This window comes from Sorex fumeus, unplaced genomic scaffold, assembly GCF_029834395.1.
Source record: "Sorex fumeus unplaced genomic scaffold, SorFum_2.1 ptg000022l, whole genome shotgun sequence".
Classification (NCBI taxonomy): domain Eukaryota; kingdom Metazoa; phylum Chordata; class Mammalia; order Eulipotyphla; family Soricidae; genus Sorex; species Sorex fumeus.
Window position 1 is genome coordinate 3,260,291 of NW_026606079.1, and position 25,959 is coordinate 3,286,249.

At 62.8% G+C, this 25,959-nt stretch overlaps 3 protein-coding genes across 3 annotated transcripts; all 3 read left to right on the forward strand.

The window, feature by feature from the left end:
* The first annotated feature begins 230 nt into the window (after positions 1-230).
* LOC130023227 (cysteine-rich protein 1) lies at positions 231-2,132 on the forward strand. The gene is made up of 5 exons (XM_056113731.1): positions 231-364; positions 1,563-1,657; positions 1,741-1,798; positions 1,885-1,931; positions 2,018-2,132. Exons 1-4 carry the CDS (start codon positions 325-327, stop codon positions 1,923-1,925), a joined length of 234 nt encoding a protein of 77 aa, XP_055969706.1. The 5' UTR covers positions 231-324; the 3' UTR covers positions 1,926-1,931; positions 2,018-2,132.
* A 2,358-nt stretch (positions 2,133-4,490) lies between these two features.
* TEDC1 (tubulin epsilon and delta complex 1) lies at positions 4,491-7,812 on the forward strand. The gene is made up of 8 exons (XM_056113682.1): positions 4,491-4,642; positions 4,740-4,812; positions 5,139-5,341; positions 5,542-5,697; positions 6,021-6,119; positions 6,842-6,928; positions 7,119-7,274; positions 7,450-7,812. The coding sequence occupies exons 1-8, from the start codon at positions 4,502-4,504 to the stop codon at positions 7,771-7,773; spliced, it is 1,239 nt and encodes a 412-aa protein (XP_055969657.1). The 5' UTR covers positions 4,491-4,501; the 3' UTR covers positions 7,774-7,812.
* On the forward strand, positions 7,139-20,608 carry TMEM121 (transmembrane protein 121). Its single transcript, XM_056113684.1, has 2 exons — positions 7,139-7,274; positions 19,434-20,608. The coding sequence occupies exon 2, from the start codon at positions 19,549-19,551 to the stop codon at positions 20,503-20,505; it is 957 nt and encodes a 318-aa protein (XP_055969659.1). The 5' UTR covers positions 7,139-7,274; positions 19,434-19,548; the 3' UTR covers positions 20,506-20,608.
* Positions 20,609-25,959: the final 5,351 nt, after the last annotated feature.

Here is a 25,959-nt window from a genome sequence, read left to right on the forward strand (position 1 = left end):
GCCCAGGCCTGCCCAGCCGCCCCCCGACAGACAGCCGGACTCCGGAGCCCCCCGCAGGAGCCCCCTTCCGGAAAGCCCCCGCGACCCGTCCGCGCCCGCTCCCCGTCCCAGGGGCGGGTGGGGCCCGTGACTCTTCTTGGCGCCCTGCTCTGGAACCCGGGTCCCCCGGGTCCAAGTCCGGAGCCAGGGCGGGACGGCGGGCGGGGCGTGGCCTCCGGGGGGCCGGGCTCGCGGGGTCCCTCAAAGGCGCGGGTGCGGCGGGACCCACCCAGTCCCGAGCCGTCCTGCTGCCGCGTGCCTTCTCCCGCTCGGACCCGCGCCGTCATGCCCAAGTGCCCCAAGTGCGACAAGGAGGTGTACTTCGGTGAGCGGCCCCTGCCACCCCGGGTGCCCGGGACACGCGCGCCCGACGCGGAAGCGCGCTCGAGGGGACGCCCGGCGGGGACCGGCCCGCGAGGGCTGCGCGCCCGATCCCGGCGCTGGGCGGCTTGTCTGGGGGCTCCCGGGCTCCTGGGCGGGGACCCTCGAGGGCAGGAGGAAGCGGCGCCCGGCGACGCCCTGCCCGGCGAGGAGCGGACCCGACGCGGAAACCGACGCCCGCGGCACCGGCCGGGGCGCGCTCGGCCCCGCCTGCGTCCGCTCGGTTCCGCTCAGCCCCGCTCTGCACCGCCTTGGTCGGGCCGGGTCCCGCCCGGTCCCGCTCTGCCTCTCTCCGTCCTGCTCTGTCCCGTGCCGCCCGTCCGTCCCCGCTGGACCCCGCCTGGACCCTCTCTGCGCCCCGCCCGGGCTCCCTGAGCCTCGCCCGGCCCCCCTGCACCCCGCCCGGCCCCTCTGCGCCCCGCCCGGACCCCTTGAGCCCCGCCCGGCCCCCCTGCACCCCGCCCGGACCCCCTGCACCCCGCCCGGACCCCTTGAGCCCCGCCCGGACCCCTCGAGCCCCGCCCGGTCCCCCTGCACCCCGCCCGGCCCCTCTGCGCCCCGCCCGGACCCCTCGAGCCCCGCCCGGTCCCCCTGTACCCCGCCCGGACCCTCTGAGCCCCGCCCGAACCCTCTGAGGCCGCCGGTCCCCCGTACCCCATTCGGACCCTCCGAGCCCCACCCGGGACCCTCTGAGCCCCGCGCGGTCTCCCTGTACCCCGCCCAGTTCCCCTGTACCCCATCCAGACCCTCTGAGCCCCGCCCGGCCCGCTCCTTCCCGCGCTGCCCGGCTCAGTCCTGCTCGGTCCCCCTCGGTCCCCCTCGGTCCCCCTCGGTCCCCCTCGGTCCCGCTCCCGCCATCCTCCCGGCCGTGCTCAGCCCTCAGCGCCCCGCCCCGCCCCCTCCCCAGAGCCGGGGCAGGAAGTGGGACGCCCCCGCCCGCCGCGAACCCCCCCCCCCCCCCCCCCCCCCGCCACCCGTTTGCAGGAACCACGGGAACAGGGGCGGGGTGTGTGGGGGGAACCCCAGGGCCAGCGCCCCCACCCTGTTTTGGCGGGCTTGGGTCAGAGCTGTCGCCACCCACCGGACAGGACCCAGCCCCTGGTGCCTGCCCCCTGTGTCACTCACCTCCTCTCTGTCCCCAGCCGAGCGGGTCACCTCCTTGGGGAAGGACTGGCACAGGCCCTGCTTGAAGTGTGAGAAATGCGGGAAGACCCTGACCTCAGGGGGCCATGCCGAGGTAGGTGGGGGGCTGGCGGTGGGTGGGGGTGGCGCGGGGTGTGGGGGGGTGTAGGACGCCCCCGTCACCCGCCTTCTCCGCAGCATGAAGGCAAACCCTACTGCAACCACCCCTGCTACGCCGCCCTGTTCGGGCCCAAAGGTACGTCATCCTCGGCTCCCACCCGCGGCCCCCACCCACTCCCCACAGGCCTCCCACGCCCCAACTGCCCCTGGTTTTCCCTGCAGGCTTTGGGCGCGGCGGCGCTGAGAGTCACACCTTCAAATGATCCCAGGTACCCCAGCTCTTTCCCGCTGCCCTCCTTGGGGTCGGGCTGCCCTGGCCTGCAGGGGTGAGACTTGGCTCTGGCTCCGTTTGCAGGTTGAAGGCATCCTGTCCCTGGCTGCCCGCGGACACCAGGCCGTTCCTCCAGGCATCTGAGGCCCCATGTGGACCCACCTGCCCTCAATAAACCCCAACTCTGGGAAAGCCAGAATGTGCGTGTGTCCTTGTGTGCGCGTGTGGATGCACTGACACGTGTTCGTGCTGTGCTCACGTCCACGTGTGTACCTATCTGCAAATACACCTGTGCACACGTGAGGGGATGCATGTAAATGCATGTTTGCACGTGTGTGCAGGGGCACAACTGTTTGTGCTCATGTGTGTGCAGCTTGCCTCCTGTGGGGCACAGGTGCTGTACCGGGGGTCCTCAAGTGCAGACCCCTGGGCAGAGCGGGCGCCCCTTCTCCCCCAAGCAGGCTCCTCCCAGCCCGGTGAGAGTGTTGGGGGCCAGGTCGGAGGTGCCGTGCTCGGTTTTAGTGGTTCCCTTTCTGAGTCCTTGCCTGGCCTCCCCACTTCCTGCCGCCCCGCCCTGCTCCCCTTGACCCTGAGGGGAATTTGGACAGCCCAGGAGTACTGAGTGCAGAGGCTCCCTGGGCCTGCGGAGCCCCACACTCACGCCCACAATGGCCGCATGGGCTTGGCCTGGGCTGGTGGAAGGAACCAGGGGGCTCAGGACAGCCTTGTTTGGGGAGGTGGGGCCTGGTCCCCAGGCTGTGAAGGCCCTGGTGGGTGGTCTGGGCACTCGGGAACCTTGTGTGTGGGCTTGGTAGTTCTGGATGGAACAGGAGGGGCTGGGGACAGGAGCAGATTCAGGGGTGGGGTGGGGTGGTGTGGCTGGCAGTGAGGCTCAGGGGCATGGTGACCCCACAGCAGAGTGGCCAGTGGGGCACTAAGGACTGGGACAGGCTACCCCTGTCATTTGCGTTCCGAGACTCAGGGGCTCCCTCCTCTGTGGTTTCCCCACTAGCTCATGGCCCCGGCCCCAGAAGCCTCCTGCCCACCTGTGGGCCCCACCGCCCTGTGTCCGCCTCCACCCTGTGGATCCTGCCTGCCCGTGGCGTCCCAGGTGGCTCCCACCAAACCCATTGCCCCCTGACCTCTTGGTGACTCCCCATGGCTCCCCTCCACCCCCTACCCACCCACAGCTCCCAGTGGTCCTGCCCCCAAGTGCACCCCCCAGTCCTGGCCTCCCCAGGACCCGGCTCTCCAGCTCTGTCTTGGCTCCTGGGCTCGTCCCCAGGACCCTGTGGGGTGAGTGTCATGGAGCGGGCACCTGTGCCAGGTACCAGCCTCAACGGAGCAAAGGTCAGGGGTGGAACCCCAGGCTCACAAACCAAAGGGCAGGGCTTAGGGACTACAGCGCAATAGGGTGCTTGCTTGCACAGGCCGTCCCGGTACCAGGCTCGGTCCCCATATGGTCCCCTGAGCACCTGGGAGTAATTCCTGAGAGCCAGGAATAACCAGGAATAGCCAGGAATAGTATTGTCAGGTACATGACCCCCCCCAAACAAAAACAAAAACAAAAAACAGAAACCAAAGGCCAGTGGTGAGTGGGGCAGGATTGCCATGAGGCTGCTCTAAAGGCGGGCCTGAGGGTCTCAGGGGTGAGGGATGTGCCTCAGTGTCCCACGCTGGGAGGGGCGGGGCCGGGGAGGTCCCCAGCTCCGTGAGGAAAGGAGTCTGCTGGTGTTGTCTGAGCTGAAGGGCTGGTGGACTGGGCGTACATGGGAGCCCGAGCGGCAAAGGGCGGCGCCGCTGGGAGTGGGGGGGGGGGTTTCCGCCCGCACGCCCTAGCTTGGGGCACGCGCCCAGGGACTCTCCTGGGGTTCCCCCCGCCGCCCCGGCCCCCGGTGCTGCATCTGTGCCGCCTCTTTTTTTTTTTTTTTTTTGCTTTTTGGGTCACACCCGGCGATGCTCAGGGGTTACTCCTGGTTCTGCACTCAGGAATTACTTCTGGTGGTGCTCGGGGGACCCTATGGGATGCTGGGAATCGGAACTGGGTTGGCCGCGTGCCAGGCAAACGTCCTTCCCGCTGTGCTATCGCTCCAGCCCCTGTGCCGTCTCTTAGGGGTACAGGTGCGCTGAGCTCTCAAGCAGGCCCGAGCTACTTTCCTAAGGGGCCGGTGGGTGCAGCAGGGGGAGGGAGCGCCAGAAGCCGAAGGCGCGGGGACATGGGCACGGAGGGGGGTGCAGAGCCGGCCCGGGACGCACGGCGGGAGTTTCCGGGAGCAGCGGGCCAGGCGGGCTGGGCGGGGAGCCGCCGCCAGGTGCAGCGGTCTGCAAACGCCGGGCGCAGGGGGCGGGGCCCGAGGCGGCGGGGCGGGGTCGCCGTCTTCCGATTGGTCCGCGCCTCCCGGAAGAGCCCGCCCGGGACGCAGGCCATTGATTGGACAGGGCCGGAGGCGCGTCCTGGCGCGCGCAGGCATTGGGCGAGAGCCCGGCGGAGGCGGGACCAGCGCCGCGATTGGGCGCGGGCGTCCGGCTCGCGGCGGCGGGCAGTCCGAGGGGGCCAGGGCCGGCTGCATGGGGCGGCCGCGGGGCCGCGAAGGCCGATCGAACGGGGCCGGGGCCCTGCCCGAAACTATCGCCGCGCTGAGCCGGGCGCTGCCCGCCGGGCCCAGCCCCGAAATCTTTCGCCGAGCCAAGTTCGACCGTCCGGAGGCGGTGAGGCCCGCGCCGCAGGGGCCTGGGTCTCGGCGGGAGCCCCTGGCGGGCGCGAGGAGAACCCCTCGGCTGACCGCCCGTAGTTTGGTCTCTGCAGGCCCCCGCGCTCTGGCGGCTGCTCGCGGACGTGCTGTCGCCGCACCCGGCGCCCGGCTCCTCGCCGCCTCTAGGTAAGCCCCGCCCCGCCGCGCGCCCGCGCCCCGCGATTGGCTCGGCCCGGAGGCCCCGCCCACCCGGCCTGCCCATCAACAGGCCACGCCCCGGGAGTATTGCTGGCCCCGCCCATTCTTGTAAAGTGTGGCCCCGGGTTTCCCCGCGCTGGGCACGCCAGCCGCCCCCCTCGGTAGTCAGTCCCCGGCCTCATCTTGGTTTCGTCCCGGTCCCCTTGCAAGTGACCCTCCCCCCGGGCCGGGGCCTCTGCGCGGGGAGGGCGGGCGGCTGGCGGCTGGCGGCGCTGCCCCGCGCGATCCCGCTGAGCTGCCCGTCCCGTGTGCAGAGGCCCAGGCCCGCCTGGCGAAGGCCGCCCTGCGCTCTCGGGGCTACCCGCGGCGGGCGCTGGCGCTGCTCCCCGAGGATGGCTCGCAGGGCAGCCGGGAGCTGCTGCTGGCCCTGGCCTGGCTGCTGGCCCGCGGTCCTCTGCTGCAGCAGCTGCTGGAGCGCTCCCGCCTGCGGCTGGGCGACGAGCTGTGCGTGTGCCAGGTGGGTGAGCGAGCCGGCCCGGACCCTGGCGGGACTCGGGTGCCACCTGCTGGCCTCCGGTTCTGGGGCCAGGCCTGGGGCTGCCCGGGGGTCTCCCGGTCCCGGCGCCCCTCGGGCACGGGCACGCCTCCCTGTCTCCTCTCTGCTGGTCTCTCCCGAAGGCGTGTGGGGACCGCTGGTGACCCTGACCCCCCCTGCAGTGTGAGGCGCCGGCCCGCCCCGGCCCTCCCGCGCCCAGTGTGGACGCAGATGGCCCCGTGGACATCCGCCAGCTGCAGTGGCTGATGGGAAAGCTGCGGTTCCGCTGGCGCAGCCTCTTCTCCATGCAGCAGGAGCAGTGCGCCCTGCTGGCCAAGGTAGCTGCCCCGCTGGCCATGTGTGCGCTTTGGAGCCGAGTTCCAGGCAGCCCTGGGTGGAGGAGCACGGCGGTGCCCCCGCAGAAGTGGGGCGTCGGTGTCCAGAGGTCTCTGGCTGGGGCTGTCACTGAGCATTGAACTGATCTGGCCTGCCCCACTGGGGAGACCTCCCTCCCCATAGACCCGGGACTGTCGTGTCCCCACCTGTCACCTCACTGGGGACCAGAAGGGGTTGGGGATCCCCCTGGGTTTCCCTCTGCAGGGCTCTCAGTGGGCCCTCGGTGGGCAGCGCTGTCAAGTGCCACCTCTGTGGCCTGTTTTAGATTCACAGCTACACCCGGGGCTGCCACGGGGACCGGGTCCTCGGCCACCTGTCTGTGACAGAGACGGAGCTACTCAGGGACCCCCGTCACGGCCAGCAGGTAAGGGCCGCAGACTCCGGCTGTTGTGCTGCAGGGACCCTGGGAGTCACCCCATACTGCTGACCTTCCAGGGCTTGCCTGGGACTGGCCTCTCCAGGGCGGACGGGGTCTGCTTGCCCAGCAGGGATGCACTACCAGGAGACCAGGCTGAGCCGAGGGCCCACACGCACCCGGGAGATCCGGCTCAGAGCCCGGGGTCCCTCAGGGGCACCCACTCCCTGGCCAGGGCCCACATGAGCCTGCGTGGTTGTTGCACATTGCCAGACATCCCCGCATGCCCCGGCTCTGCCTGCTTTTGTGGGTGCCTCAGCTGGAAGCAAGCAGGGGCTGCCGAGGGAACCCCCAGAGGCGGGTGGCAGCCTGGGGTGAGCGGGCGAGGGACTGTTCCGCATTCTGCATGCGCCTGTTGGTGGGGTCCCTTAACTGTGGGGAGGGTGGGCTGCACCCCCTGTCTCATGGCCCTCCCGGGCTTCTCCCGAGCTTCCAGGCTCCACCTGCCCTGTGGACAGGGCCTCCCCAATCTTGGGCGCCAGGCCCCGTGCCGGTTGGCGGTGGCTCCTGTTGCAGGGGTGCCCCAGCTCCCCGCCCCCTTCCCCTGAGCATGGCCCCTCCAGAGCTCTGTGTGGCCAGCAGCCCGCAGGACAGCCTCTCTGCTGCCTTGGGGTCCTGAGTTACGGGCAGGCTCTGAGCTGCCCACAGCGCGAAGCTTCCCTTGGTCACAGCTGCTGCAGAGCCTGGAGCAGGAGAACATGCGCCTGGAGGCCGCCGTGGCATGGAGGCGCCACCAACTGGTCTTCTGGCAGTGGGCGGTGAGCACGGGGGCTCCTGGGGCTCCCCGGCGGTGGGCACAGCCCTGCTGGCACCCGCCTTCTCTTCCCTCATGCGACACGGCCGTGTCCGTGCCTCAGGCTGCCGGGTGTGGCCGAGCCCTTCCGGCCCCCGCACAGCCCTGGCCCTGGCAGCCTGTGGTACAGCCTGGGTGGGGGCTTCTCTCCGCAGGACACTGTGCTGAGGACTTGCCCCCCCGACGCCCCGCGGCCCGGGATCCCCACGGGGGCGCCCGGTGAGCTGGAGCTGTTGTCGCAGGAGCTGCGGGCCCTGCACGAAGAGCTTCGGGTCGCGGCCGAGACGCGGCGGGCAGCCTGGGAGGCTCGGGTGAGGGACCTTGCTGGGGTTGGGCAGGGCCGGATGGGCAGGATGTGGGGGCGCCCCCTCGGCAGCTGACTCTCCGTGCCCAGTGCGGCCCCGGAGGTGGGGCGGGGTGGTTGGGCCCGGGGCGCTGGGGTCCTCCATGGGGGGCACACACCTGAGGCCAGTGTGTGCCGCGCAGGCTGGAACCCTGGGCCCTGAGTGGACAGTCTGGCACCGCGTCTCGCAGGAGGCTGTGCGACAGGAGCTGGCAGTGCTGCATCAGGCCTGGGAGCAGGCCGGGGCCCCCATCCCACCCCTCGGGCCCTACCGGCTTGTGAGGCGAGAGGCGGCAGGATCCAAGGGCCCAGGCCTGCGGGCAGCCCAGGTGATCGAGGCACTGAGGAGCCGGGAGGCCTGCCTGGAGGCGGTGCTGCACCAGCTGCAGGGACAGTGTCGCCAAGAGCTGGCCCGGCTGGCGGGAGCCCAGCCCGGCCTCCTCTGGATCCTGCTGTCCAGATGCTGAGGCTGAGGCACGTGCTGTCCTGCTCGGGGAGGGCTCGGGGCCGGGCTCTGTCCACGTGCACGCTCTGGTGGCAGCTCCCAGTGGCTCCTGCCGGGCCAGGCTGCCCTCCCTGGGCCTGTCACAGGCGTGTCCAGGCCTGGCTGCCTGCGCCCCCCTCCCCCCGCTGTCCCCGTGCCGTGTCCTGTGTGTCGTGTGTGCGTGTGCGTGTGTGTGCTGCACGCTTGTGGGGTGGGATGTCGCCAGATGGGCACCTGGAGGGGGCTTCGCGCCTTTCCTGGCGGGGGCTGGGGCCGAGGGGGAGGCCAGCGTGGACAGGGTGGCCTTTGTTCCCGAGGCTGCTCTCAGCTCGGCCGACAAAGAGCCGCCTGTGTGGGGATCGGGGGATGTGCCCGGCCCTCGGGGTGCAGAGCCTGGGGCTGCTTCTGCGCAGGCTCCCAGAGAGCCCTGGGGCGCGCCCGTGAGAGGGACTGGAGAGGGCCCGGGATGCACTCGCCTTGCAGTGGGCCCTCGTGGCCCGGGTGGTGCAGGGCACGCTGGGGCCCACCAGCCTTGCTGCTGGCCTTCCTGGGAGCCACTGGGCCCCGCGGGAGGCAGGAGCGGCCGGCCCCCACTCAGGGCTGCTGCAGGGACCCACTTCTCTCAGCCCCCAGGCACAGGCCACCTGAGCCCTCCTGCCATGGGCCTGGCATAGCTGCTGGGAGTAGTGAGGGATGCGGACAGTGTCCCTCCCCCCTTTTTTTTTTTTTGCCATGGAGATTTTTCTCCTTTATTTTTTTTATTATTATTTTATTGAATCACCGTGAGATAGTTACAAGCTTTCGTGTTTGGGTTACAATCACACAATGATCAAACACCCATCCCTCCACCAGTGCACATTCCCTACCACCAATCTCCCCGGTATGCCCCCTTTTCCCGCCCTCCCTCTGCCTCCGTAGCAGACATGATTCCCCATAATCAATCTCTACTTTTGGGCATTATGGTTTACAATACAGACCCTGAGAGGTTGCCATGTTTGGTCTTTTATCTGCTTTCTGCACACATCTCCATCCCGACCGATTCCTCCAGCCATCTTTTTCTTAGTGATTCCTTCTCTATCCCAGCTGCCTTCTCCCCTTTTCCCATGAAACAGGCTTCCAGCTATGGAGCAATCCTCCTGGCCCTTGTATCTACTGTCCTTGTGTGTCAGCCTCATGTTATGTTGTTTTATACTCCACCAGTGTCCCTCCTTGTCGCTTTCCGGACCACCCTCCATGCTGGGACCTTTGCTCAGGGTTTAGCGTTCCAGCCGTTATTGCCTGGCAGCCCAGAGCCCTCGGGGGCACCTCCGGTGTTCGTTGTCTGCCATGTGAAAAGGAACCCCGACACTTGTTTGTTTGTGCCATACAGCTTAGAGAGTGCTGGACAGGCTAGTAGGAAACAAGGGACCCCACCCCTATTTTGGGGGCCAATACACCGAGCACTGTTCAGGGCTTGTCCTGATCCTGCCTGAGTGCTCCCGACGGTGGTGCTCGTGGTAGAACTGGGACCTCCTCTAAGAGAGCCTTCGCTCCGCCCTCTGGGCGTCTCCTCATCTCTGAGCATCCCCTAATTCTTTCTGAGCGGAGCAGGTTGGGGCATGTTCCTAGTTCTTATGTTGCGGGGTCACGCCTAGTGGTGCTTGGGCATCGATGGAACTGGGGTTGCCCAAGTTCAAGACACGCGCTGCCCTCGTGTTCTCGCTCCACTCCCTCTCCCCCACGGAGGCCAACTGTCCTGCCTCTCCTTCCCTCGGCTGGCTGTCCCACCCACCATGTCTGTCCATCCCAGGGGCCCAGCTTCCTCTCGCCCATTCTCAGTTCCTGCCCCTGCTCTGGTCTGAGCCTCGTCCCAGGTCCCACAGAGTTGTGCTGCCGAGGCCCACCCGCTGGAGGAGACTCAGGCCTGCAGTGTGGCAAGACTTGACCACTGCACTTTCCTTTGGGCATCGGCCAGCAGGTGGCCTTCCCCCAGACAATGGGCAGTTCTGTGTCTCCAGTAAGGACCAGGCCTGGAGACGGCGAGGACTCTGCTTTTGAGGCGTGACTGACTCTTTGGGTTTTGTTTTGTTTGGGAGCTGCAGGGGTGGAACCGGACATCCTGCGTGCTGACCTGTGCACAGCCCTTTGCGCCCTCCCTGCCCATGGTTTTGGAAATGTTCTTCCTTCTTTTCTTTGGAGCTTGTGTGCGGTCAAAGGCTTTGCTTTGGTCTGTCAAAGACTTCCTCCTCTGCTTTTTTTTGTTTGTTTTAGGGCCATACCCAGCAGTGCTCAGGGATTATTCCTGGTTCTGGAGGCAGGAATTACTCCTGTTGTTAGTGCTTGTGGGATCATACGTGATGCCGGGGATCGAACCCAGGCCAGCCCCCTACCCACTGTACCATCTCTCTCGCCCCTCTATTGCCACAGACTGGGTGTCACACTGATGACCTTGGTGCTTTTTCTGTGTTGGACTGTATTTGCATTCCTGTGATGAATGCAACCTGATCCTGTAGCTTGAGCTTGTAACACCCACAACCCACCAGGATCCCCCCTGGCAGTGCTCAAGGGTGTGCTGGGCTTCAGAGGCGGGCACTGCATGCACATTGCCCATCTAACTCCCTGTCCCTGAAGTTCTTGGATGAGGCACAGTTGATACATGTATTTTTCATGGGTTGTGCTTTTGGTGTCAATCCAAAATGTCACATCTAAAAGCATCTTGTTAATGAAGGTTTTCAGTCAGGTTTTCTTGTAAAAGATTTGGAGTTTTAGGGGGCTGGAGGGCGTGCAGCAGGTAAGGGGCTGGCCTTGCATGTGGCTGACCCAGGTTTTATCCTCGGCATCCCCTACGGCCTCCCAAGTGCTCATCAGGAGTGATTCCTGAGTGCAGAGCCAGGAGTGATCCCGAAGTATCACTGGGTGTGGTCCAAAAACCAAAAAAAAAAAAATAGTTTCATGTTTATTTTTGAGTTATGACTCATTTTGAGATTTTGTGCATGGTGTAAGATTTAGCATGGAGATTTTTTCCCCTTTGCCTACGTATGTCCACTTTGGGACAAATACGGTCCTGTCTCTCTGTGGAGTCACTTTTGCACCTGATTAAAGAGGTCACACCCCGCAAACAGCAGTGGAAGTCAACATTCGCAGCCCAGTGAAGGGGATTTGCTTACCTGGCTCAAGGGCATCACTCGCTTAAGTCCACGGAGGGACCAGAAAGAGGGGGGACGGGTCGGACCCTCCGGGGAATCATACTACACGCTAAGTTGCATGCGAGGTCTAATTGGTCATCCTACAGGACCTATAAGCATGAATGTGGCGAGCTGGGTTTTTAACATGCCCATATTAGGGCATATGTGGTCTGATTGGTTGTCTTTCGGGCCTCATTTGCATAAGGGTGGATTACTTTCCCCCTGTATGGCCATATTAGGGTATGTGTGCTCTGATTGGTCATTCCACAACTCGGCACTCATTTGCATACACAACTCGATTGGTTGTTCTAATCGGATGACTTTAGGGTGTGGCCAATCACATAGCTAAAACAATTAAGGGGCAGGATACACAAAGTATATAAAAAGCAGGTCAGTAGGGAAAGGGCCCTTACTCTTCCACGGCCTCCACCACCTGCTTCTTGTTACCTTCCTGTATTTGTGTTTGTGCGGCGCTATGTCAGGGACCACTTCTAGCGGTGCTCAGGGGACCCTATGGGATGCCGGGGATCAAACCCTGGGCAGCCATGTGCAAGGTAAGCACCGTACCCCACTGTGCTATTGTTCTGACCCCAGGTTGGTTTTTTTTGTTTGCTTTTGGTTTTATTTTTGTTTGGGAGCCGCAGCCTGCGGTGTTCAGGTTTTACTCCTGGCTCTGTGCCCAGGGATTAGGGACTATATATTGGGTGCTGGGAACGGAACCTGGGTTGGCCACGTGCAAGGCAGGAGCCCTAGCCCGTGTAATGCCGTGACTCTGCTGCTTTCTGATGTGCCTACCTTGCCTGGACCAAATTGAGCAGCTAAGTAAGAGTCATAAAACGGAAGACCTGTGCTGCTTGGTACGCTCATCTAAGGCGCCTCCTCAAGAGCCCAGACCACCTCCTTGTCCTGAGACTGGGAACAAACAAGAGCCTCCCGCCGCTCCACGGCTGCCCAACACTGCGCTTGCGTTCCAGCCGCAGGCTTTTTCTTTTGACTTTATTTAAACGCCATGGTTTACAAAGTTGTTCATAATACAGTTGCTGCAGGTTTTGATGTTCCAACACTAATCCCAACACCTGAGTGCCTGAGTGACCTCTCTACCGTTGTCTCCATTTTTCCAACTGCCCCCAAGCCCGCCCTCTTAGCAGGCACGCAATAATTTGTTACATATTACTTGTTAGAACCAAATGGTTAGAGGAATTATCAAAAGATACTTAGTAAAAGAAAATTTGTGAAAGTTGCTTTGTCTCACAACCTTAAGTCTGAGGATGTACTAATCTGTTCCTTGCCTGTTGAGCCTTCTGTGGGCTCAGTGGGCTTCTGTCACTGTCTCATCTAATCTGGTGCTCTCCTGCTCTCCTGTGACAATCCCCCTTTGCCCCCAGGCCCGCTCAGGCTGGAGCTGCATATTCTCCTTTTGCGGGGGATTACACATGAAAGGATGCTCCAGGCTCTCTGGGTGGCTCTCTCGCCGCCCGCCCGCCCGCGTTAGGTGCTCTCGAGCCCTTCCCCACTCGGGACGGCTCTTGCCTTGGACGAAGGAAGAACGAGGGCCAAGCTGGATGCTGGTTAGTTGCTGTTTGTTCAGTGTCTTGTCTCCAGCTCTCCAACCGTCTCTCTAACTCGCTCTACAACTCTCCGTGGCTCCTCTCCATCTCCCCAGCCACTCTTACTCTCAGCTCTCAGCCTTCTAACTCGCGACCTCCTCCTCTGTCTCTTCTCTCTGTCCCCGTCTCTATCTCTCCCTCAGTCTTCCTCAGACTCAATCTACTCGTCCCTCTGTCACCGTCTCCCTGTGTGTCTCTCTCTCTCTGTCTCTCCACCTCTCTCCGTAACTGTCTCTGTCTCTCTAACCCCGCAATTCTTTCTTCCCACTGTATTCATCTCTATCTCTGTCTCTCCCTCCCTCACTCTTCTTCCTTTTCCTCCCTGCAGCCACTCTTTTTTCTTCTCTCCCCACGCACGTTTGGATTCATCGAAAAACAACCAAAATGTTTTTCCAGTCTTCCTGACCACCTGCAGCCCACGAGGGCAAAACAGCCCTTAAGGTGTGTTTCTCCTCTCCTCAAACCAGCAACTTAATTAACATCTTTAATTCTACTTCCTAATATTTGCCAGTCTGTATGGACACACTTACAGACTTTTAGGGTGACTCTCCTGGGGACATCTCACCATACACTCAGACTACAGTGCTTACGCTGGATCAATAATTCCTAACCCCAGCAGGGGCCAAATCTAGTTACTTTTTGTATCATGACAGAATTTGTCCGTGATAAAGCTTTTAACTTATAGTTAAGCATTATGGCACTTTAGCCTGGCCCATTTTGATGCCAGGGTAGCTAGCTCGCCGCTTGCCCTGGGTTCATCCAGTCCCTCATTGGGACCCTGCTTTGGGGGAACTGGGAAGTAAGGGCAACTGAGGCCTAAGTCGAGAGGGCAGATGTCCAGGAGGTAGTAATTTCTGGAGCCAATCAACTCCCAAGCCACAGGCTTGTCTTTTTAACTGTCTTCCTGTATCCATCAGAAAGCAATTGCTCTGGAATAACCATGCAAAGGACATTACGGGGAAGAGAAAGATAATATTTACAAGTGAGAGTCTGATCAGGAGACACGTAATTGACAGGTTGGAGGGCAATCAACAAACACAGCAGCCGGGAAGAAAGGGCAAACCAATGTTATCCTTCACTCTGCTACTTGAATTTCAGTATTGTGGAATTTGGAGGGATTGCACAGCCACATTTGCGGCCATGTGATCCAGAAACTTAAGGATCTGGGTATATATGGGACGAGGCGGCAGAGATTTTCCTTTTGGGGGGGGGAGGGGAGGTACACTGGCAATGCTCAGGGGTTACTCCTGGCTCTGTTCTCAGGAATCACTCATGATAATGCTCAGAGGACCATAAGGGATCCCGGAGATTGAGCCCAGGTTGGCCACGTGCAGAGCAAAAGCCTCTCCCACTGTGCAGTCTTTTCAGTCCCACTGCAGAGGTTCTTGACAAATTGTGTAGTTAGGCTGCTGTGGTGGCAGCAGCAGTGTGGTGAGGGTGTGTCCAAGTCACCATCACCATCGTTGGGCCAGAAGACACTGAGGACATCCAGCCTGGAAAGAAAGGAGTAAAACTGAATTCTCAGTGGGGTGGCCTCTGCAGGAAATCCCAAGGAACCCACAGAAGCTGTTAGGACAGGTGAGTGAGGTTGCTCGCTGCGTGGTCTGCAGGAGGCCACTGGGCTTTAGCTCATGGTGACGAGCAACTCCAAGGGCCCAGGAGAGCGACTGTATTTACAACACCATCAAGTCGAACCTGAGAGGCTGGGCAGGAAACAAGGCGCTAAGCACAAGTTTACACACAGCAATCCTGGGTTTGACTGATGGCACCTCCTGGTCCTCAGCGCCACCCAGAGTGACCCTGGAGCACTGAGCTGGAAGTAGCTCCTGCCACTGCCAGGTGGGACTCAAAAGGCCAGAGGGAGAAAAGAGCCCCAACCCTAAAAACTCAAGAGCAGGCCCCGCTGCTGGATGGGAGAGTGCATGGAGGGCCAGCCCGGGTCATGACGAGTCAGCGCTGCCGTTCCTCCCAGAATCCCACTGGGCTTTGCCAGATCAACGATCATCTGAGATCCCTGGAGAGATGCAAGGAGCTCGGGATGACCCGTGGTTTCAGAAAGAACTTGGCTGGAAGATCTGCGGGGGTCAGTTAGGAAACTTCCCGCAGAGCGTACACTACTGTGTGGCTGGCACAGCAGTGACCACAGAACAGAGACTGGAAATGTGGCCAGTAGGGTGCTGGCCTGGTACCCTGGGGACCTGCAGTAGACATGGCTGAGACTTGGGGCTGATGGTGCCGAGATGTGCCCCCTCACCGTTTTGGGTCCGAGAGGTGGCTCTAGGGGTGTCCACCCATCCTTGGTGTCTTGGGCAGGCAGCTGCATCCCCTGTCTGTCGGCCCTTGGGTTAGGGTGTCTCTGAGAAGCCAGTAGCCGTGGGTACTGGAGGAGGGCGCTGCTTCCCCCACCCCCCAGTACATCATTTTGTTTTGGGGCCAGTTTTCGGGCAGTGCTCTGGAGCTACTGGCTCTGCTCAGTGGCGACTCCTCAACCCTCGTCCCGTCTCCCGCCCCAGCAGCAGATCTGTTTTGGGTCAGTTTTCACAGCGAACCGCTTTCTTCCATATGCTGGACATTCACACGAATGGATCAGCCATCTCAATGTGGAACAAAACTAAGTTGTGGAGGGAATTTGAGACGCGGTTAGGCAAAGCTTTTTAATCTTATTTTTATTTTGGGGCCGTACGGGCAGACAGGCAGTGCCCAGGGGCTACCCCAGCTGTGCTTGGGGGTCCCCCAGTCATACTCGACGGACAGGTGGTCTGGGGATCTGACAAGGCCCCTCCCCCAGCAAAGCCTGTGCTCAGCCATTGAGCTCTGCCCAGCTCCTCAGCAGGAGCTTTTTGACATGACAAAAGCACACAGCAGAGGAGCCCCGACTCTGGATAGGTGGGCGTTGCCACTTTGGGGATCCCCAGTGACAAAGGGTGAGATCTCTGGGACTCCCAACCAGGTCAAGAGCCAACCTGGGCCCCCTCCTCACGCCCATGGCAGCAAGAGGAAGGGAGAAGAGGGTGTTTCCCTTTTCAGTTCAGTGTTTGTTTCTCTTATTTTGGCTTTTGTGCTATACCTGCTGTGCTCAGGGTTTACTCTTTTTTAAATCATTATTATTAATTTCAATTTTTGTTTTCAGTCCACACCTAGGGGTACCAGGGGCTTGCTCGTGGCCAGCCCTACCCACTGTATTATCGCTCTGGCCCCTCAGGGCTTACTCTTGGCTCTGCACTCCAGATTCACTTCTGGTGGGCTCAGAGGACCTTACGGGGTTCTGGGACCCAATCTGGTTTGGCTGCATGCACAGCAAGTGCCCTACCCACTTCGCCATCTCCCCAGCCCCAGCCGTTCAGTGTTTCTTGGGTCCTGGAAATAGCAGGAATGCCCCCGTCTTGCAGGAGTGAGGCCGTGAATCAGATCCGAGATGCTGCCCTCCAAGTGCTGAGTGCACCCCCCATGGAACAGTGAAGTGTCCAGTCCCCGGGACACTGCAGTACAGTGTGCTTGGCCCTACTGTGTGCAGGACAGCATGGAATTCGGGTTTTGCGCTGCATTTCCACAACCTTAAGTCCTTAATGAAGAAAGACTAGATTTTTTTTCCTCCCTCTTTTTTCTTTCTTTTTGTTGTTTTTAGCATACTTGCCAGTGCTCAAGGATCACTCCTGGCTCTGTGCTCAGGGATCACTCGTGGCTCTGTGCTCAGGGATCACTCCTGGCTCTGTGCTCAGGGATCACTCGTGGCTCTGTGCTCAGGGGTCACTCCTGGCAGTGCTGTGGATCCAACCCAGGGTGACACTTTGCACAGCAGTGCCCTACCCCCTTGTACTCGCCTCTAGCTCCTAGTCCAGGCGTTTCTTGTAGAACCTTTGGGATTTTCTCCAGACCGTTTCCCACGCAGAGTTTTAGTTTCCGTATATGCCCTTTTCCTATTGCAGCGCAGCAGCGAGGCCTGCCCGCAGCGGGCAGAATGGCCGCCCGCCGACACACTCAGGACAAAGCGTGTGTGTCCGAGTAGGGGGCCGCCTTGTTTTCTTGGCCTCTAGGGCAGGACTCCGCTGCTAGTGTGCTGAACCGCTTCCTGTGGACGATGCCGCCCTGCATCTGGGACCTTGCTGCTTCGGCCACTAGGGAGTGCCAGCATGGCTTGCACACATTGCACTGGCCTTGCATTCCTGGGAGCCTCCTGGGAGCGGGTATTTGCTTATTTTTGTGTGTTTTGATTTCACGTGGGTAGATTTTGCTGAGGGGCTGGGCTGAATGCAGAGGGACCCATGCCACACCCTGGGTGCTCCCTGCATTTGTGGACACCAGTGCTCCCTTACTAGAGCTCAGCCTCAGGCTGGGTTCGTTTCTGACTCGTGGGCAGGACTGGTCCAGGTTGGGGTTCTGGAAGAGCCCCAAAGTCAGCTTGGCGGGGCTTTGTTCTGTTCTCCTGCCTGCTAGGTTTGCGTGAAGAATCATACTGTCCACTGATGTGGGGACCTGGCAACAACCAACCCTTGCTGAGCGCCTCCCCCGCCCTGCATGTCCGTGTCACCCTCCAAGAGTGTGTGTCCAAGTGTGCACCTGACTGACTGACTGACCGATCTGGCTCCTGGCACTGCTCAGGGGCTACTCCTGGCACTGCGATCAGCTTTGCACTCGCTGTGCTCGGGGGTCCATGCAAATCCTATTCCTGGCTGTTGAGCTCTTTCTGCTCCTCACACGTGCACTTTATTCTGTGTCTTGGGGAGGGGCCTCAGCATCTGACACCCGGCACCCTGAGGGGCCAGAGGAGAGAGGCTTGGCCTTCCCTGCACTGACTCGGGTTCCATCCCCGGCATCCCATATGGTTCCCCAAGCACTGCCAGGAGTGGTTCCCGAGTGCAGAGCCAGGAGTAAGCCCTGAGCATCACCAGGTGTGGCCCCCAAACAAATAAGTCAGGCACTCCAGAGCTGTCTTGCACCCTGCACCCAGGGACTGCTCCTGGTGGGGCTCAGGGACTTTTTGTGGTGCTGGGATGGAATGGGGTCCGCCGCATGCAACAAGCGCCCTGCCCACTGGACAAGTTTCTCCAGCCGAGGCTTGCTCAGTACAATAAAGACCAAGACTAGTCGGTCTTTATTGTACTGAAAAATACAATGAAATGGACTTTTTCACCTTTAGTTTTGGCACCATGGTTTGCAGTGCTCTTAATGGCTGGGTTTGATGTGCCATGCCCTCCACCGGGGCCCAGTGTGCCCCTGGACCAGGCACCAGGCCAGACGGTGGACAGAGGCCACAGGAAGTCCTAGTGTGTGAGAAGAAGCCAGACAGGCCTGGCTGAGAAGTCCCCGCAGCTCTCAAAATCCAAGACGCCGCGGATGGCCAGCCGGGTTGGGTCAGCCCAGCACTGCCAGCAGTGGCCCTGAGCAGAATGACGAATAGCCTCCGAATACTGCAGGGTAAGGCCCCCGAGCCCAGGCAGAGCAACAAAAGCCAGTGCAGTACAATTAGCAGAAAGCGGGGGACCCCCACGACCAGGAGAGAAGCGAATCTGGGCGAGCTGGAGCTGGGCGCCGTGCCCTGCAGACTGAGGCGTGCTCCGGGGTTCCTGGGAGAGGTGTGGAGGCCTCCCTGGGGGAGGTGACCCGTCTCTGTTCTGGACGGTAGAGTAGTTACAGATTTTCAGGGGAAGGCAAGGGTGGGGGAGGCCCCATCCACCCACCCCGAGGACGCCCCTCGGTATCTCCCAGCGCCTCCTCTCCCGGCTTCACGCCGCTCCCCGCCCCCGCAGCCCGGAGTCCCCCCTCAGACAGCCCCTGCATCCCGTCCCCGATTCGGGTGGGCTCGGGCTCGCGCTCCCCCCGCCCGCCGCACGCGGCCCTCCGGGTTCGGATAGCACCGGCCTCTCAGGGCGCTGCGGGCTCACCTGGGGGGCGCCGCCGGGGCCCGGGGGGTGCGGGGAGACCACACCCGCCGCCGCGCGGAGCGGTTGCCGAGGCAACGGCGCTGCAGAGGGGCGGGGCGCCGGGCCCCTCCGGGCTGGCGGGCGCGGCGCGGGGGGCGCGGGGCGGGGCGGGCGCGCGCGCGGCGGAGCGCGGCCTCGGCCCAGCGCAGTGCTCGGCGGGGCCGCCCGGCGCGGCGCAGCATCAGCCGGCGGCGGCGGGTAGGCGCGGGCCCGGGCTGCGGCGGGCTGCAGGGGGAGGCCGAGCGGGGGGCGCGGCGGCCCTAGGCGCCGGGCTCCGGTGGGCACGGGGGTGTGGCCGGGGGGCGGCTGGGCGCGCAGTGGGGGGAGCGGGATGCCGAGGCCCGGGTGGGAGGCGCTGGGTGGGGACGGGATCCCGGGAAGGCCGGTCCGGAGCCGGGGACGGGTGCGGGGCCCCCTTGGAGCTCGGGCCGGGACTGCTCCGTGACGAGTGGCCGGAGCGACGGGGCGAGGAGGCTGCGAGGAAGGGTGCCCCCCCGCCCCGCCGCAGCCCTGCAGCCCGAGGAGGGGGGCGGGCGTCCTGGCCGAGGTGCGCGCGGGCTGAAGAGAGGGTGCGCGAGAGCAGGACCGGGAGCGACCCCCACCCTCCTTTGCGGGCGCGTCAGCAGCGGGGCTCCGTGCGTGTGCCGGGGGCCCCTGGGCTGCGGGGGTGTGTGCGGGCAGGCCGGCCCCATCACGGCGACATTGGATTCTCGGTCCCGGTCCAGGCGCGCCCGGGCGGGCCGCAGTGCTCCAGCTTCTGGGGGGCGGGCGCGGCGCGGGCAGGAGGTGCCGGGCCCGCGGGGCTGCGGGCGCGGGCGCGGGGAGCGGCCCGCAGCGGCCGGGCCCGGCGGGGACGCGCGCGGGGAGGAGCCGCGCGCGCCGTGGCTGGGCGGCGGGAGGCCGCAGCGCCGCCTGGAGGCCCCGCCTGACCGTGTGCCCTGGTGTCCGCAGGTTCCCGGCTCGCCGCGCCATGCCCGCGGGCTGAGCGCCGCCGCCGCCGCCGCAGGGCCGCGTCCCGCCTGGCGTGGGGGCCGCGCGCGCCCGGGCCGGGCCCCGGCGGCCGACCATGGTGCTGCCGCCCCCGGACCGGCGCCACGTGTGCCTGACCACGCTGGTGATCATGGGCAGCATGGCCGTGATGGACGCGTACCTGGTGGAGCAGAACCAGGGCCCGCGCAAGATCGGCGTGTGCATCATCGTGCTGGTGGGCGACGTGTGCTTCCTGCTGGTGCTGCGCTACGTGGCCGTGTGGGTGGGCGCCGAGGTGCGCACGGCCAAGCGCGGCTACGCCATGATCCTCTGGTTCCTGTACATCTTCGTGCTGGAGATCAAGCTCTACTTCATCTTCCAGAACTACAAGGCCAGCCGGCGCGGCGCCGCCGACCCGGTGGCGCGCAAGGCGCTGACGCTGCTGCTGTCGGTGTGCGTGCCGGGCCTCTTCCTGCTGCTCGTGGCGCTCGACCGCATGGAGTACGTGCGCACCTTCCGCAAGCGCGAGGACCTGCGCGGCCGCCTCTTCTGGGTGGCGCTGGACCTGCTGGACCTGCTGGACATGCAGGCCAACCTGTGGGAGCCGCCGCGCACCGGGCTGCCGCTGTGGGCCGAGGGCCTGACCTTCTTCTACTGCTACATGCTGCTGCTCGTGCTGCCGTGCGTGGCGCTCAGCGAGGTCAGCATGCAGGGCGAGCACATCGCGCCGCAGAAGATGATGCTCTACCCCGTGCTCAGCCTCGCCACCGTCAACGTGGTGGCCGTGCTGGCGCGCGCCGCCAACATGGCCCTGTTCCGCGACAGCCGCGTCTCGGCCATCTTCGTGGGCAAGAACGTGGTGGCGCTGGCCACCAAGGCCTGCACCTTCCTCGAGTACCGGCGCCAGGTGCGCGACTTCCCGCCGCCCGCGCTCGCCCTGGAGCTGCAGCCGCCCGCGCCGCAGCGCAACCCGGGCCCGCCGCCCGCGCCCCTGCACGGCCCCCCGGGCCGGCCCCGCGGGCCCTCGCCCTCGCGCGACGCGCTGGACACGTGACGGGCCGGCCCCGAGGGCGCGGCCGGGGGCGCCGGCCCCCGCGGCCGCCTCTTCATCTCAGGAATCCCTCGGACCGCAGAGCCTTGGCCCCGCGGGCGGCCTGGGAGGGGGGGATGGGGGGCGGAGGCCCGGGCCCGGGGCCCCTGGTGGGGGCCTCTGGCGTTTTAAAGACTCGTGTTTACAGTTTTGTATCCGACGTGGTCCCGCTCTGTCCGCCTCCCCAGGTGCCGGGAGGCCGTGGGCGCCACCCGTGTTTCCATCCCCCCTCGCGGCCCTGCGGCCCAGCCCCCCACGCCCGGATGCGGAGTGGGTGGTTCCTCGCCCCGGGGCTGGAGTGGCCTCTCCACTTCCGCCTGGGCGTCCCCAGCACGCCTGCACCCCCCAGGACTTGGCCCCCGTGGCTGCACCCTGCTCGGTGCCCCGCCTGTGCCCACCTTGCCCGGCCGCCTGTGTAGCCAGTGGCACTGGGCAGTGCGTGTTCAGTGAGGGGCCCTCCAGTGCATGGTGCAGAGAGGGCGTGTCCGGACTGCGCTCCCTGCCGCACCCCTCCCCATCTGACCCCCGCACCCATTGGGGACTGGTCCCTATGACCCTGGAGCGTGAGGCAACCCCCACATTCACCACCCCTGACCGGGCTGGAATCAGGGCCTCAGGTGTGCGGCCGTACCCAGTGTGTCCTCCCGGGCTCCCAGCTGTGGGTGTGCAAGAGGCCAGGTGGGGGTCACAGGGGGCTTGGAGCTGGCATCATGAGTGTGCCAGGGCACGCCAGGGAAGTTGGGGGACCAGGCCAGGTTGGGGCTCCAAGGGCGCGAGGCCCCAAGCCATGTCCCGTGGTGCTCTGCCTAGCACTGAAGGGGGCATGCTCGGTCACCGGGGACACCGGGGTCATTGAAGACACCAGGAGCAGGGCAGGCCGTGGGGCCACTCTAGGGACCCTGGGTAGGGCCGCCTGGTGCTCAGCAATGCAGCTGTTGGGCTCAGGGCTGGGCTGAGGCAGTGACCTGAAGCTGTGTCCCTTTGGGAGGAGAGGTGGCCCCGTAGGGACAGGCCGCATGTGGGGCGTCCCCGGAGTGGGGTTCCCACTTCCACCGCAGGGACTGTTAGCCAGTGTCACTGCGACCAGCACAGGACTTCGTGCCTGCAGCCACCAGCTCTGGGTGCTGGGCCTCCCTCTGCAGGACAGGACCCAGCCTCCCTCGCCCCTGCAGGCTCAGGGGCACCCCCAGTGGGGAGTGGCCTGACCGGTATGCAGACGGGGACCCTTCTGGGCAGCGCGTCTGGGTCACAGGGTCCCCATGAGTGTGGGGGAGACAGCTCCCAGACGGGGACAGGTGCCCCAGCCGTCAGAGTCCTGGTGCTTGCTGAGACGCTTGGCTGGGAGCCCTGCCTTGGGGACCCTGAAACCTGCAGCCCTCGGATCAAGCTGAAGGCCAGGTGAAGGCACAAATGTCCCCTAGCCAGAGAAGAAAACAATCCACTCCGGGGTCTCGGGACACCCTGGGTCTCAGGGCTACCCTCGCCCATCTCAGGGTCCCTCTTCCAGGGCTGCCCCCCATTTTGAGAGCCCTGGGGACTTGATCTCAGGTCTTGAGACCCCTGAGACCCCTAGGGCTCTTGGGTCCCACCCCCTGTGCCCTGTCTCACCCCCCTCTGGGTCTCAGGGCTGGGCCCTGGTCAGACAGACCCCATGGTGGGGTGCCACCTGCCCCACCCCTCTGGTTCCTCTGGGCTGGACTCGTGCTTCTGCCATCAGTCCCCGGAGGCAGCTGCCGCACCCGTGTCCCAGGGGAGCTGGGAGGCTAGAACACGGGGTGCCGCGTGCCACTCCTGCCAGCTCCTCTCTGCCGGCTCCCAACCACCTGCGCCAGAGCCCTGGAGGGGATATGTGTGTGGTACCTCTGTCCTCGAGGCTGGGGCAGGGTGCGGAGCTTCCTGCAGGTTCGGGAGGGGTGTGAGGGGTCTCCAGAGAGCCACGCTGTCCTACTGCACAGGAGGGAGGAGGCAGGGCAAGGAGCGGAGAATAACACGAGGGCCTTGAGATCCACCTCCGCCCCGCGTGTGAGGTGGGAGACTGGCACATGCAGAACTGAGAGAAACACTGAGGAACGTTGGAACACCCTCAGTTTCTGCTCTGGAGAAGTAGGGGGGTTGGGGCGCCTGTCCTGCATCCTAGGGTTCAGATTCCCTTGACCCTAGATGGCCCTTGGAGGTCGCTAGGGGGCGCTTTTGAGCGCAGAGCCAGGCAGGGTCCTGCACACCCGCAGGGAAGGCTCAACCCCAACCTCCCCCCCCCCCCCATGAAAAAAAAAAAACTTCCTTTTTTCTGCCAAGGCTGTGCCGGCAGGAGCAAGGTGCTGGGTTCCAAGGCCTCTGGGAGCTGCGGACACCTGTGTGTGATGCCTGCAGTGGGGCCTGATGATAGATTTTCAGCCCTTTGTTCCTTGTCCTTGGAAGAGAATCTTACTGCATTGACTCACGAAGTCCCATCCCGGATGGATCTAAGCCCTGGAACAGCGCTGGGGTGGGTCCACTCACTAAGCATCGCCCTGGGCGGTGCCCCTTATTCCATCCTGCTCATTTTTGCAAATCTCACGAATGGGACTGGTGGTCTATTCCTCTATCTACCTTGATGGGTGTCAGAGCCAAGGAGTTGTCCCTGCGTTAGGGAGAGCCAGGGGACTGTCCAGGACGGCTCCTCAGCATCGTCTGCTGCTGGGCTGCTCCGTGTACCTGTGGGGGCTTGTGCAGATGAAGGAAACGGCATTTCAGCAGGCCGGGGCGCACTGCCCACAGGAAATAGCAGCTCAGCCCCGGAACCAGGCGGTAGCTTCCTGTTGGGCTTCCGGCATGGCCCAGTGTGGCCGTGAGGCATGAAGTGGCAATCCTAGTTTGAATTTGCTCTAGCGGATTGAGGACTGGGGGATCCCAACTTAACAACATTAAAAAAGAGGGTTCTGGGGCTGGAGCAATAGCACAGCAGGGAGGGCCTTGCACACGGCTGACCTGGGTTCGATTCCCAGCATCCCATGTGGTCCCCCGAGCACCATCAGGAGCAAATCCTGAGTGCATGAGCCAGGAGTAACCCCTGTGCAATGCTGAGTGTCACCCAAAAAGCAAAGCAAAAAAAAAAAGGTTCTGGGCCAGAACAAAAGTATAGTGGGTCGAGTGTTTGCCCTGCATGTGGCTGACCTGGATCAGCACGAGCCCCTGCATCCCGTATGGTCCCCTGAGCCCACCAGGAGACTAATCCCTGAGCGCAGCCGGGTACAGCCCCCCAAACAAAACCAAGCAGCAGCACTGATCTCCTGGTTGGCACAAGCCCCCAGCAAGTCTTGGCCGTCTGTGCTGTGAGAGTGTGGCCGTGACAGCCGTGCCACTTCCGGTTCGAACGAGCTTTGGGAGACGGCCCCCCCCCACCCCCCGGGGACTTGCTGAAAACCCGTGTCAGGTCCATTTGCGTCGGGTTTAGCAAACCCAGGGACAGAGCTGCGGATGCTTGGGGACGGGGTAAAGGGCCTGTGATGAGCGAGTGGAAGGGGCTAGGTCCGGGGAAAGAGGAGCGACCTGAGTAGGAAAAACAGATTGACTCGACAAGGTGCGGGGCCACGGCCCTGGGCAGGGGACTGACGGTGAGAGAGCCGGACTCTCGCCTAGAGCGAGCAGGTGTCCACAGCCTCCAGGGTCTGTTCAGGCTCGGGGTGGGGTAAGACGGCTGCATGCCAGGCCACTTGCCGTGGGCATGGACCAGCTTGGCCTGGGGGACCTGGGGGGGCCAAGCTTCTAGGAACAGAGGTGAGGATAGCCAGGCGTGGACCATGCAGCCTGTGCTGTGGGGGCAGCGTCTTACTCCAGGGCTGTCTCTCGAGGAGCTTCTCTTGCCTTTTCTTTTTTTAAAAAAATTTTAAATTATTTATTTATTTTTGCTTTTTGGGTCATACCTGGCGATGCACAGGGGTTACTCCTGGCTTTGCACTCAGGAATTATGGCTGGCGGTGCTCGGGGGACCATATGGGATGCTGGGAACCGAACCCGGGTCGGCTGCGTGCAAGGCAAACGCCCTACTCGCTGTGCTATATCTCCAGTCCCTTTATTTTATTTAAATTTTTTTTTTTTTTTGCTTTTTGGGCCACATCTGGCTATGCACAGGGGTTACTCCTGGCTCTGTACTCAGGAATTACCCCTGGTAGTGCTCAGGGGACCATATGGGATGCTGGGAATAGAACCTGTGTTGGCCGCGTGCAAGGCAAACACCCTACCCGCTGTGCTATTGCTCCAGCCCTAAAAATATTTAAAAAATTTTTTAATTTCCTTTTCTTTCTTGTTTGTTTTTGAACTACTCCCAGCAGTGCTCAGAGCTTACTGCTGGCTCTGTGCTCAGGGATGACTCCAGTTGGTGCCTGGGGGGCCCTTTGCCATGCCAGGGATCAAACCGGAATCGGCAAGATGCAAGGAAAGCTTCTGAACTCCTGTCTATACCTCCAGCCTGTCTCTTCTCTCTTTCTCTTTCCATACCCGGCAGTGCTCAGGGATCACTCCTGGCTCTGTGCTCAGGGATCACTCTTGGCAGGGTTCAAACCCCACTGGCTGCATACAAGGCAGAAACCCTCCCTGCTGTTCTTCCCTTTCAGTAAGACCCAGTGCCCAGGTCTAAGGATGTTTGGGAGACTTCAAAGGTTCTCTTTGTCAGAGATGAGTTGAGTATAGTCCAGGATCATTTTCTTTATTCGATCACTGTGAATAAGTCACAAAGCTGCTCACATTGAAGTTTTGGGCATACAAGGCTCTATCAGCAGCCCCTCCACCAAGCGCCCACCCTTCCTACTGATGCCCCTGGTTCCCCCCTCCCCCTCTCGCCTCTGGGGCACATTTCCTACGTTCCCTTCCCTAACGCGAGCCCTGTGCTCCCCTCAGCGCCAGCCTCCTGCTAAAGACCAGTTCTCCCTGCTCTTAGGGAAAACTGTTTCTGTTGCCTTCAGAAATTTGATATCCCCCTAGGAACTTTTTTTTCTTTTTGGGTCACACCCAGTGATGCACAGGGGTCACTCCTGGCTCTGCACTCAGGAATTACTCCTGGCAGTGCTCAGGGGACCATATGGGAATCAAACTCGGGCTGCCTGGGCCAGCCGCGTGCAATGCAAACGCCCTTCCCACTGTGCTGTCTCTCCATCTCCAGCCCTAGGAAGTTTTATACCCCACAGAGGAGAGAGCTCACTCTGTGTCTGTCTGACTCTCTCCCTCTGACTCACTTCACTCACCATCATACTCTAGATCCATTCAGGTAGCAGGCTTCCTCTCCTCATGGCGGAGTAGTATTCTACTGTGTTTTGAACAGAGCTTCTTTTTTCGTGCATCCATCCTTGGGCGATTGGGTTTTCCCAGATTCCAGCTGCTGTGAGTAGTGCTGCAGCGAGCATAGGGGTGCAGGTGGCTTCTCTGCGTTGTGCTTTCGTGCCT